General features: G+C 34.7%; 2 protein-coding genes across 3 annotated transcripts; one reads left to right on the top strand and one right to left on the bottom strand.

Annotated features, from left to right (window-relative positions):
- Positions 1-2,090: 2,090 nt before the first annotated feature.
- Positions 2,091-4,545, bottom strand: LOC146928872 (uncharacterized). The gene is made up of 3 exons (XM_085701048.1): positions 4,383-4,545; positions 2,964-3,330; positions 2,091-2,355 (listed from the first exon to the last, which is right to left on the bottom strand). The coding sequence occupies exons 2-3, from the start codon at positions 3,319-3,321 to the stop codon at positions 2,306-2,308; spliced, it is 408 nt and encodes a 135-aa protein (XP_085557174.1). The 5' UTR covers positions 3,322-3,330; positions 4,383-4,545; the 3' UTR covers positions 2,091-2,305.
- Positions 4,546-6,582: 2,037 nt separating this feature from the next.
- On the top strand, positions 6,583-11,269 carry LOC146928873 (uncharacterized). 2 transcript variants are annotated; one of them, XR_015005894.1, is made up of 4 exons: positions 6,583-6,702; positions 7,419-8,438; positions 8,616-8,744; positions 8,826-9,196. XR_015005894.1 is itself a non-coding variant. In XM_085701047.1 (4 exons), the coding sequence occupies exon 4, from the start codon at positions 9,971-9,973 to the stop codon at positions 10,529-10,531; it is 561 nt and encodes a 186-aa protein (XP_085557173.1). In that variant the 5' UTR covers positions 6,583-6,702; positions 7,419-8,438; positions 8,616-8,744; positions 8,826-9,970; the 3' UTR covers positions 10,532-11,269. The 2 variants fall into 2 exon arrangements, 1 of the variants encoding a protein (XP_085557173.1); XM_085701047.1 differs by having other exon boundaries at positions 8,826-11,269.
- Positions 11,270-11,883: the final 614 nt, after the last annotated feature.

Raw genomic sequence — 11,883 nt, forward strand, 5'->3', positions numbered from 1 at the left:
AGAGTGACATCATCAAAGCACAAGCATGGCATAGTCTTCCTTAATTTGAATATATGCAGTTTGAAAGAAAAACATTTCCTCAAGCAACTGTGAATCCAAGTTTAGCTTTTGAAAATGGCTTCTGGTAATAACCATGCAATTTCCATATAACTATAATTACGTAGAAATATAGTTCTTTTTTCTTTGTTTCCATACATAGCATGTTTACAGTTTTAGTGGAAATTTAAATACTTTGTTCTTGTTTTTCAACAAAAAATTGGATGGTAAAGTGTGTGAGTTTTTACGACCTTATGATTCATTTAGTTTAAAATTGGAAATTGATTTAACTATGCATTGCTTCATAACTAAAATGGGGCTATCACCATTAGTGGCTAAAGTTGTCATTCAGATCATAAGCAAGATCTTCCAATGAAAAAAACAAGTATATGATAATATGCCAATTTTGACTCATGTGTGTTTCCCGTTACTCAACACAACGTCTGTTTCTGGTACCAAATATACAGTATTTTGTTACTGAGCATCCATGAAAGACATTTCACTACTTAGTTTTTTGCAATGTTTATGATATGAACGTAGAAACTCCAGTTTCTGGTTACAGTGTTACATGCAAAACACTTCCATTTTCAATGCAAAATCACCCAAACCTCATTTTGCTCGAAAATCATCCTAATTTCTTGAAGTAAATCACAAGCAAGTCATCTTAATCCTATTTACATGCAATGTAGGTTGTTTATGACTTTATTTTACTTAATTTTTTTAAAAAAAGTTAGTTTTAGGTTAGGTTACAAAATTGCAAATTAAGTATGATTTTGATGTTTTAATGTATTGTTGCTGGAATTGTTGATTAGAGTAAATATAGGTACAATGTTGTTGCTTAGATGTTCAAATAGCACTAACTGTGTTAGAAATTTAGAATGCACTTAAGGTGTTTGATGAAATACCTAAGTGAGATAATCTTGCTTTTTTTTTTTGTGTAATTTTTTTTGTAAATATGTTAAATTTTGATAATGTATATATATGTTATAATGACTTTAAGTTTACATTTTTTTTTCTGGCAAGTTTGATTAGTTTCGACATAATGATATAATAGCCATATATGCCTAAATACATTGTCCATTTATTTATGTTTTTTTTTTTTATTTTGTATATGCAGAGATATGTCTGGGTCAGATGATGAGCAGCAGCGGCTTATTAGAGAGGCCAGGATGTGCAAAGGTAAACAGGTGACTACCGCTAGCTCTCGGAGGGAGCGGGTGGAGCAAAACCCGTATGTTCCAAAGACTCAAAAGCGCAGGGACCCGAGGGTAGTTGGAGATAGCTCAAAGTCACAGATGGATTACTCCTTGCAGGTGCTTGATCCGACATAGGCGCATGATTATGCCGGATATGCGGGGGATTTGAGGGATACGATCAGATGGAGGAGGATAATATGTTTTATCAGCCGCGTGAGGAGGAGGCAGGGGGTGAGGAGGAGGGAGAGAATGAGGAGGTGTCAGATGATGTTGAGGCAGATTATCTTGCGGCGGATGATATTGTGCCCGAGGCTCAGCCCGACCCTCGATGTCGTCGTGCTCCGAGGATACCGCCCTACCCTGTTTTAGGGCCTCCCTTTCCTGGAGGTCCTGAGACCACGGTATTGTTGTCCGACTACGCGAGGCATGTGGCGATCCCTCTTTGGGTGAAACCATCATAATGGTATTTAAATTCTTAAATTTTTTTAGTGTAATTCTTTAAATTCTTTAAAATTTGTAGTGACAATGTCTTAATTCTTTTGATTTTCAGATGTGGCATGATGGGATGTGTAAGTCTATAAATGGAGAGAGAAAGGTGAGAGATCTTTCTAGGCCGGAGAAGAGTTTGAGGTGGCTTTGGAAGCTTGTGGAGGCGTCTGGTTTGCGTGATTTGTTATACACCGGGTTTTCGTCTGTGACCCATGACATGATACATGCTCTGTGTATGATTATCTGGATGATTATGTTCGTTTGAATAACATAACCATGGCTGGATGATTATATGGATGATTCTGTGATAAATCGATTGTCACCACATGGAACAATTATTAAGAAAAAAAAAAAAACAACAATTCCAAATTTACAGCGACAAATGCTACTCTTATTAGAAAAAATAGATCCACATTATTACTCATACAATAAACAAATCTCAATAAACACACCATCATACAACAACATAAAACAAACTATAAAATAAATCCAGCAACATATAATAAGTCTTGATAAAAAATATCACCACATAATTTATCCAATAACCCTAGTCAAATCCAAGTCAACTAGCATACGCGTTAATCTTACATTTGTCTTGACTCCAAGATTCTAGTGACCTCTTCATCACCTACCTCTGCATATCACAATTGAAGTGTGTAAAAATTAAGTTTACAATTGTCAAGAAAATTGTAATAATTAAGTTTACAATTGTAAAGAAAATCATTGAAAACTATTGGAAACATGCTACTACAAGGGTCTGTTTGAATTGACTTATTTTTAAGCTTATGCAAAACAACTTATGTAAATAAATAAGCTTTTGTTGTGTATTATCCATAAGCTTGTGTCAAGGTAGAAAAACAATTTATGCAAATAAATAAGCTTTTATGTATTATTCATAAGCTTGTCAAGGTAGTTTATGAAAAAAAGGGATGAAGATACAATTCTTGAGAACTTTTATGAATTAACATAAAAGTTTATTTATCTGCTAAATACAACAAATTTGGTGTTTAATAGTTTGATAAAAGGTCTGAGATACTCATTATTCTTATAGACACATATTCTTATAGTTTGACTCACACCATCACATAAGCTAAACTAATACATAAAAGCATACAATGGTGTGATAGTAAGGTGTAGTAACAAAGGATTATCATGAAACATAAAATTATCCTAACAGAAACAAAAATATTTAAAACTTAAAACAACTATATTAAATCATGTCATTTAGGTTATCAACTTTACCTCGATTCTCCAACCCTTTTGGTAATGTTTGATTAACAGCTTCTAAACCACGTTGGTGAGCATTTTTGGCCAATTGTTCAGGAAAGACTTGATTAACTGCGGCCATAATCTCCCTTACATCCAAACCATTTGAATCAACATGGTTTGTTGCTTCCTTAATAAGTGCTTTCATGAAGTAGTTTACCATAGCGTCCATCATCTTCACGCTGCCTAACTGCATTTCCAAGTCAGGGCACACCTGCTTCCTAATATTTATAATTCCCGATCCCCATAAAAAGGGTTTTTTGAGTAGCCTCTGCTTCGGCTCCGCCGGTTGGGTCTCATTTGTCTCCGCAGGTGGGCTCTCATTTGTCTCCATCAATGCTTACTGGGTAATAATTAATGTTAAGCATGAGAAAAATCAAAGTTGTGTTATTGAATGAAAAACAATTGGCTTTTTAAATAACCTTACACCACAACTACCACATTAGTTGATTAAAGGCCATAATTCTTGCACCCTCCGGTCACTAATATAAGCAAAAATCCACTTTTTAGATACATTCAATTAATGATGTATGTGATACATAATAAAGACTACATACATTATTAATTGAATGTATCTAAAAAGTGGATTTTTGCTTATATTAGTGACCGGAGGGTGTGGTTGATAGGCTGAAGCACAGACACTACTCATATATTAGGCGTGTCCACGTGTTGGACATGTGTCGTGTCCGACATGACACCGACACAAATAATTACACTGAATTATGTGATTTTCTCAAATTATTAGCGGTGTCCGTGTTTGTATCCGTAACGCCCGTATAATTTTCTAAAATATTATACATAACATTACAACTTGATACTGGATAATTAAACAACATAGTCGAATTATAGGGAAAATTGAATCCTTGCCTTAAACATAATTGCAAGGTACGTTTTATTTCAAGGTGTACATGAATAATAAATTCATCGGTTTACAAAATTAAATATAAAATAAAAATAAAAAATTAGTCTAGTCTACAGTTTAAATGCCAATCCTTAATTCCACAACAACCTTTACAACAGCTTCAGCCCATTGATTGAACAACGGAGGGGAACTAACAACCTAACTAATTAACAGCTGCCATGAGCATTGTCATTGACATTCTTCCTCTCATACATATCAACTAACCATATTTGTTATGTAAAATTTGTCGCCTAATAATTGTTTTATGAAGGAAACTAACAATCTAACTAATTATTAACCAATAATAATCTAATTCAAGAACTAACTAAACACAACATAAGAATGTCTCAACCCACCTCAAATTAGCTTCTAACAACACCCATTATTCATGTTCAATACAAGTAAAATGACACATGTAAAGCTTTAATTCCATGTAATTGAAGAAATTGGAATTGAGAGAAAGAAAAGAGGGGAAAGAAATTCTTCTCACTTACCTTGCTTCCAATGAGAAATTAAAGAGGTCAAAAATGGAGAATTTTGGGTGAGTGAGGTTTTTGGGAGAGAAACCGTGAGAGAGAGAGAGGGAGAGGGAGAGAGAGAGAGAGAGGGAGAGAGACACAAGAGAAAGGAGAGAGCAGATCGCGAGAGAGAATATAAGAGAGGAGAGGGTCTGAATTTTTTTCTCACCCTTTTATCACCCTTTTGCCAGCCCTTGGTAATTACCATCATGCCTCTATTTGTGAAAATTACCAATATATCCTTTCTTTCTTGAAAATTGCTGTTGACACATATGCATTGGCTGAGACACACCAGTAAATTACCTAAATACCCCTCGGCAGTTAACTGCCGAATTCTGAAGAAAACCGGCTGCAGTTAACTACCGAGGAAATCCTCGGCAGTTAACTGCCGAAATTCAGTTTCACCCATCGGCAATCAAGTGCCGTGGAAACTGGAAACCATTTCGTTCAATTAGATCCATGAACAATGCATATAAGTGATGCCAATAGCATATATGGATAATGTCTTTCCACAATTTTTTATATTTTTCTAATATTTAAGTACAATTGTTGCTATATTGCCTCAAAATAAACAAAAGTTATTAGATCCATGAACTACATATAATTCTCTGTGTCGACTTGGTATTATATAGCCATTGTGGAGTAATTAATTTATTTTGGCATGACTCTCACTTCATAAACATCATAGAGTCAACTTGCATGTATGTCAATTTTAGATTAGATAGTATATGCACTACAATTCCTGAATCATGAGTCACATGATGCGTGTCCATGAAAGACAAGATGTGGAGAATTCTTGAATCATGAGTCACATGTTGGTGTTGCGTGTCCATGAAAGACAAGATGTGGAGAATTAGATAGAATAATACTGTCAAAATGGTACAAGCCATGATCTTCTTGTGGGTTTTGTGAACGAAATTGAATTTCGGCAGTTAACTGCCGAGGTTTTCCTCGGTAGTTAACTGCAGCCGGTTTTCTTTAGAATTCGGCAGTTAACTGCCGAGGGGTATTTGGGTAATTTACTGGTGTGTCTCAGCCAATACATATGTGTCAACAGCAATTTTCTTCTTTCTTTCCATTAAAATAACTACGTAGTTTCTAATTATTTTTATCTAAAGGTGTTCGTGGTGCGGTTTGGTTCGGTTTTGAGGTTAAAAGTTATCCAAACCACAACATAAATAAGTATGCGGTTTAGTTTGATTCGGTTGACTTTTAAAATAAAATCCGAACCAAACCAATGTTGTTTGGATTGGATCGGTTGATGCGATTTTTTTAGATAATAATTTTTTTTTGTTTTCAACATTAAAATCAAATTAAAAAGCTAAAATGCAACATATTTTCAGCAATGTTTTTAATTTCATCCAACATTACAATTTTATTTTCATCCAATAATGTTCCCAACTACGTAGACCAAATTTAAACACGGACAAAAAGTAATTCTTATTTTGTAAAAAATACAAAAGACTACAATTTTTATCATTCTCTAAGAGTTTAAGTAGTACATAAATACATTTTTGAAAGAAAAACAAAGAAGAAACCTAACAAGAGAAAAAATATGACATTTTATTAAAGTTTTCATTGAGTTTCTATGAGTATTGGTCCAAACGATATATGTTTAATTAGTGATTTTCTTATATTGCAGGATAAACCCAAAAAAGTAAGCATCATTGAACGCATTATGAAAAAATTAATTACTTCATCCGTCTCAAAATAATTATCATTTAATTTTTTTTTCTGTTACAAACTTTAAAAATCAACATAATTAATCACAACCATAATTAATCAACATAATTTAAATTGTTTCTAGTCACACCCATAATAACTCTCGTTACACCCATAAATGACAAAGAACACGTTTGTTATAGTTTTTTTTTTTTAAGAAAAATTACTTTTTTTAAAAAATAACAACTTTTAAGAGTATTTGCATTCGTTTCTTACAACTTTTTTTAAAAAAATTCAAATAAGAAACTGGTAAGAGCAGTTTCTAAAAAAAATACATTTTTTTTTAGTAGAGTGCAAAAATATCAATTAAAAGATTGAACTAATTTTTAAATTATTTCCTTAAAAAAAATGTTTTTATTAACGTAAACAACGCAAAATAGATTTTGATTTATCATTAGATTATTTTACAATAAAATCAATTTTATTCTAATTCGCAGCGGTCAAATCCAGAAATCAGCTTGAATAAAGTTTAATTCCCAATTCACCCAAAAAAATTTGCAGTTCTCTCCTCGTCCAAGTGAAAACCCTTCCTTCATTATTATCTCCTCTTCCAAAACAGTTCTTGACAACCAAGGTTAGAAAATTGTGTTCTTGATTTGTGTTTTTTCCCCTCATTTCAATTCATGCCATTGTTGTTTGTTTCTGCGTTTTCCAATTCAGCGTGATCATCAATTTAGATTACATTAGTTTTTTTGTGAAAGCAAGTTATCTGCATTGTTATTGTACAATGTAGGGGTTTTTGAGAAAGTTTCAAAATCTATGATTTTGACCCATTAGTTTGTTTGTGATTTTTAACAAGTTAATGTTAATTAGGATTTTGAACTTTTGATATGTGAGTAAGGAATGGTTTTTAAGTTTGGAGCGTTACAACCCATTTGGGGTTGGCCTAGTGGTTGGCCTGGGATCTTGGAGTGTGCTCCTCTCAAGGTCTCAAGTTCGATTCCCTCAGGTGCCAATTTCGGTGGGCAAGTTCATACAAAGCTTTGCTCTGGATTAGAACGGGACCCCGCAAGTGGGCGGTGGGATTGGTCCCCTCGGATTAGTCGGTCCTTAGATCGGATACCGAGTTTTCAAAAAAAAAAAAATTTTGGATCGTTATAAAATTAGTTTGTGAATGTTAATTAGGAAGGACTGTTGCTTCTGTGATCATAGTAGCTCTCTTATCTGCATCTTTTGCACAAGACCTCGATTGATATCTTATTTATTTGCATACCACTGGTTGCTGTAACTGTGTGCGTTGTTGACTTGTCGTTCAAACTAAATGTTGATTTTTTTGTCTGTCTGTCTCAGATCAAGTTTGCAACTGGTTGTGACTGACTGGTGCTGGAAGGAAACATGGAGTCTGGTTTAACTATCACTGCTGGCAGCACACAAAGCGGAAAGCGTCGTAAGAATAAAGCAACACGCGAAGAAGAAGAAGACGACTTATTCTACAACTTAACTGAATCGCTTATAACTCACATCCTATCTTTTCTCCCAACCAAAGATGCCGTTCGCACTTGTGTCTTATCTAAACCATGGAAACTCCGATGGACTTCCCTCACCAAACTCTGCTTATATGATGGTCATGATGATTCTTCCCCTTCTCCAAATTTTATAAGCTTTGTTACTAGAGCACTGCTTCTTACTCGCACTTTAACCATGGAAACCATTTCCCTTTCCCTCTCAGGTCAATACGACCCATCCCTTCTCGATGCATGGTTTTGTATCATGTTATTAGACCGAACACTAAAAAATCTCCGAATCCATTCACATTTTGAACTCCCCTTCTCTGCTTTTGCATCTAATTCACTTTTCAAAAACATTGTGCTACTAGAAGAATTGGAGTTGCAGGCTGAGTCGATTTCCCTCATTAAAGTTCCCTCAAATCCTGATATTCATTTTGGAAACCTAAAACATCTCAAGCTGTGTAGCATCAACTTTAACACCGACATCCCCACATCCCGCAACCATATTGACCTTAGATTCCCACACCTAATAAATTTTGAGGCTAAAAACTGCTCGTGGTTTCTTGATTCTAGAACGGTCTTTGTTCATGCGCCTCTACTGCAAAGCATTCTCATTAAAAATGGCATGCACATGTCGTATGAAGAGGACAACTCTGCTATCAATTTTGTAAGTTCTTTGCATCTGCAAGAATTCACTTATTGGGGTAATTGTATACCACAAGGCATTTTAACACCGTCCCCATGTTGTGCTTATGCTAAAGTCATTATAGAGAAGGGTCCAGCTTATGTGCCAGATCACTCAATTTTCGGCCTTCTCAGCTAACTCAGTCATGCAAAACGTATCAGATTTGACGTAGTCGGGGTAAGTGTATGTTTATCTTCATGTCGTGTAATACTTTCACTACCTAAGGGTTACACGTCGGTAATTTGATGTATTCGTAAAATACTTGTCCCAAATTTCTTTCATGTGTTTCATAAGTTTGTTATAATCAAAGTTTATTCCTCTATTGCAATATGAACTAGTTTCTGTGTTACCCAGGATTTGGCACCACCACCACAACTATGTGTATTTTCAATGTTGACGAAATTAGAGGTTGGCTTGGTTAGATTTGATGTTCTCTTAGCTTTACTTCAAAAATCACCGGCTCTCCGGACACTAGTTCTCAAGGTTGGTAATTAGTTTTTTATCCACTTTTCTTTATGCTCTTTTAGCGTCTTATTTATACTTTGTTTGATGGTTTATCATCAGGATATATATGGATATGCGGAAGAGCATTTGAATTCTGCTGTTGTGCCAAAGTGTTTTGCATCTCTCCATGCTGTGACTATTTTAGACGTTGATGGAGACGAGCATGAGCTGCTTTTAGCTAAATTTTTTTATATGATGTTACAGAGGATGCATATCTACAGTGATGGTCAAAGCCAAGACCCTGACAAAGCTAAGGTTTTTGAAGAATTTTCGAATAAACTGTACTCATTTGGTAGCCTCTATTTTGTTTTTGTTTATTTTCATGTGCGCTCAGGGAGGGATATAGCGTTATGGTTTTAATGTGGCTAAAATATTAATGTTACAAAAATTTGCTTATTAAATTTAAAAATTATGTAGTATTTCACCCAAAATATCAATTTTAATAGTTTTATTTGGATTAATTTTATTAAATCAAGTTTATCTATAACTCTAACAATTGATAATTGAAACAAAATGCGTTATCAATTTCCTCTGACATTTTATTTTTATAGACATCCTTCCTGTGTGTACAATTGTTCAAGGACAATTGTTTGTCAGAAGAGAAGTTCAAGGAAACATAGACCTCATGTAGGAAAATTTAACAGAAGTGGTACTGAAGTTGGTGTTCTACCTGGATTTTCTCCCAATCTTGTTGATACTCTTATTTTTGGAAATGTTTGTGATGATGGCTCAAAAGCTAAAACTAGGAAAGTTAATGAATTTTCTGTTGATGTTCCTTATGAAAATTTTGTTCATGATTGTTTGAGAGCTGATCAAAATATTGATGCTGATGGTTCTTCAAGTCTTCCTCCAAAACATAGCACTCTTGTTCCTTCCATATCTCTTGAGGATTGTCAGGATGAGTTGGAAGAGTACAATTGTATTAGAATAGTCGATAAATGTAAGCATCTAGAGAAAGATTTGAAAGACACAGATGGGAGAAAAGAATCAAGGATTGCTAGTGACAAAGTCTGTTTACTTGAGACCCAAGTTGATCAATAATGAAGACCATGTATTATTGAAGTGGCATTTGGTTAATGCTTTGAAAATTGACAATGTGAGGTTGACGTTAGATTCAACTGTTGATAATTTTATTTGGCGTCCTTATGTTAGATATGCTGATAAGTGTGGAGTGTTTTATCCAAAGGATGTTGGTGGATTAACAAATGTTGTCATATGTTATATGCTTGAGAGTTTCTGAGCTAATTGGATTTGAGTCTATAGAGCAATATCTACCACATAGAGTTGCTATGCAGTTTGGAATGGATCAAGATGTTCCTGGTTATGTGTCTAGATTCAATGAGACTACTGCCATTGCTTTGGAAAATTATTGCAGACCTTTTTCTGATACAAGTTTGTATTATTATCCATCTAGAATTTTTAAGGCTGGTTTTACCACTTGTTATGCAATGTGGTGGAAGAAATCAGTATTGGGTCCTCAAGGTTTCGTTAAGAATGATGTGCCCCAAAACAGAATTGCAAGTTCATCAAAATATAGACCTCATGCTGAGATTCCTAAACTTGTTGGCTGCACTATTACTATTGGAAAATCTAGTAATGGTGGTTCAAAATCTAGCAAGGGTGGTATTATTGTTGATAATATTGTTCCTTCTGTTCAAGTTGGTGTGAAAGTTGGGGGAAATATTGATGCTGATGGGGGAGATATTGTTGACGATGATGTTCCTTTTGTTCAAGATGGTATGAAAGTTGCGAAATATCGATCCTGATAGGAGAAATATTGTTGATGGTGCTGATGGGGGAAATATTGTTGATGATGCTAATCGGGGAAATATTATTCATGATGATGTTCCTTCTGGTTCAATTCCAAAACTATTGAAAACTATATCCTCTGAAAACTCTGATGAAGATGGTTTGATAACTGAGAAAGATGTTGATTCTGATGTTCAATCAATTTTACCTCCAAAAGATAACACTCTGACTCCTTTGATATCTGTTGAGGATTGTAAGCATATGTTGGAAACTATTGTAAGCTGTAGCTATGCTATCAGAAACGAAGTCTCTTTGTCTAGTTCTGAATTTGGTGATTTTATACCATCAAATGTGGATGGTGAAATAACTGGATGTGGTGATGAAGATGAGTCCAAGAGTTCATTTTATGATAGAAATGATGTAAATGACATCAATGGGGAAAATATTGAGCCTTTTACACTAGACATGGAATTTGATCTTGAAAACAGGATCGAGAAGCTTGAAAAAGTGGTTTCTAAACTTAAAGAAGCAAGATTTGGCCAAAAGGTTGAGAATGTTTGATCCAACAAAGTTTTTTTTTTTTTCTTTTTTTGGAATAGAACCAACTTCATATTCCCAATTATATGCAATGGTTTACAATTATTTGATTGTTAATAGTTCCCTTTTCTTGAGCAACCTATGATAGTAGCTTTCAATTGTAGTAAGCTTAGAGTTATATAGTAGATTAAGGAAATATCAAAGGGAATGAAGCAAATTTTGGATTTGTATTAGCTTATAGTTAAAGCTGGTTCTGAATAAGCATTTGGTATTTTGTTCATTCATCAGATGCTGTTTTTGTTTAAAAGCAATGAACCACTTGTCTGTATGATTACTCCTTACTTTATCTCAATGTTAGTGGCACCAAGGCATGGAGGATCTTGTGTCAGCCACCATAGGCTTCATTGGCTATTATATCCAGCATGTTTCTGCCATAGACCACAATTCCATGCTTGTATGCCAGATTTTTGGCTAGCTGCCGTAACCTGCCTTCCACTTATGATAAGGCTGCTCTATCTGAGGTTTACATGGAGTTGTCAATTGTAGATCGCGGAAAATTTCAGTTTGTTCAAATTCCGCTGCGCAACGATTGTATAGCGGCTATAGCCGCTGTTTCACAGCATTTTTTTACTAGATAGGGTATTATGGAACAAGAGCGGTTTGTTAAATTTTTGCTATTTAACAAGAGCGGTTCTGAATAATCAACTGTTCTATTATTAGAATTTTGCTCTCCACCCAGCAACTTTTACTCGCACCCTGCACTGCTTCCAAATATACCCTTGCGTTAGTTAAGTCACGCAGCGTGACTTAACTAACGCATGTTGTAAGCCAT

Source organism: Medicago sativa, chromosome 4 (genome assembly GCF_051527215.1).
Source record: "Medicago sativa cultivar Bolivia chromosome 4, Bolivia_mono, whole genome shotgun sequence".
Taxonomy (NCBI): Eukaryota; Viridiplantae; Streptophyta; class Magnoliopsida; order Fabales; family Fabaceae; genus Medicago; species Medicago sativa.

Coding starts and splice junctions, on each gene's coding strand:
- LOC146928872 (XM_085701048.1), bottom strand. CDS start 3,321: ATGGAGACAAATGAGAGCCCACCTGCGGAGACAAATGAGACCCAACCG. Junction 2,356..2,963: donor AAAAGGGTTGGAGAATCGAG/GTAAAGTTGATA, acceptor TGTGATATGCAG/AGGTAGGTGATGAAGAGGTC.
- LOC146928873 (XM_085701047.1), top strand. CDS start 9,971: ATGTTGTCATATGTTATATGCTTGAGAGTTTCTGAGCTAATTGGATTT.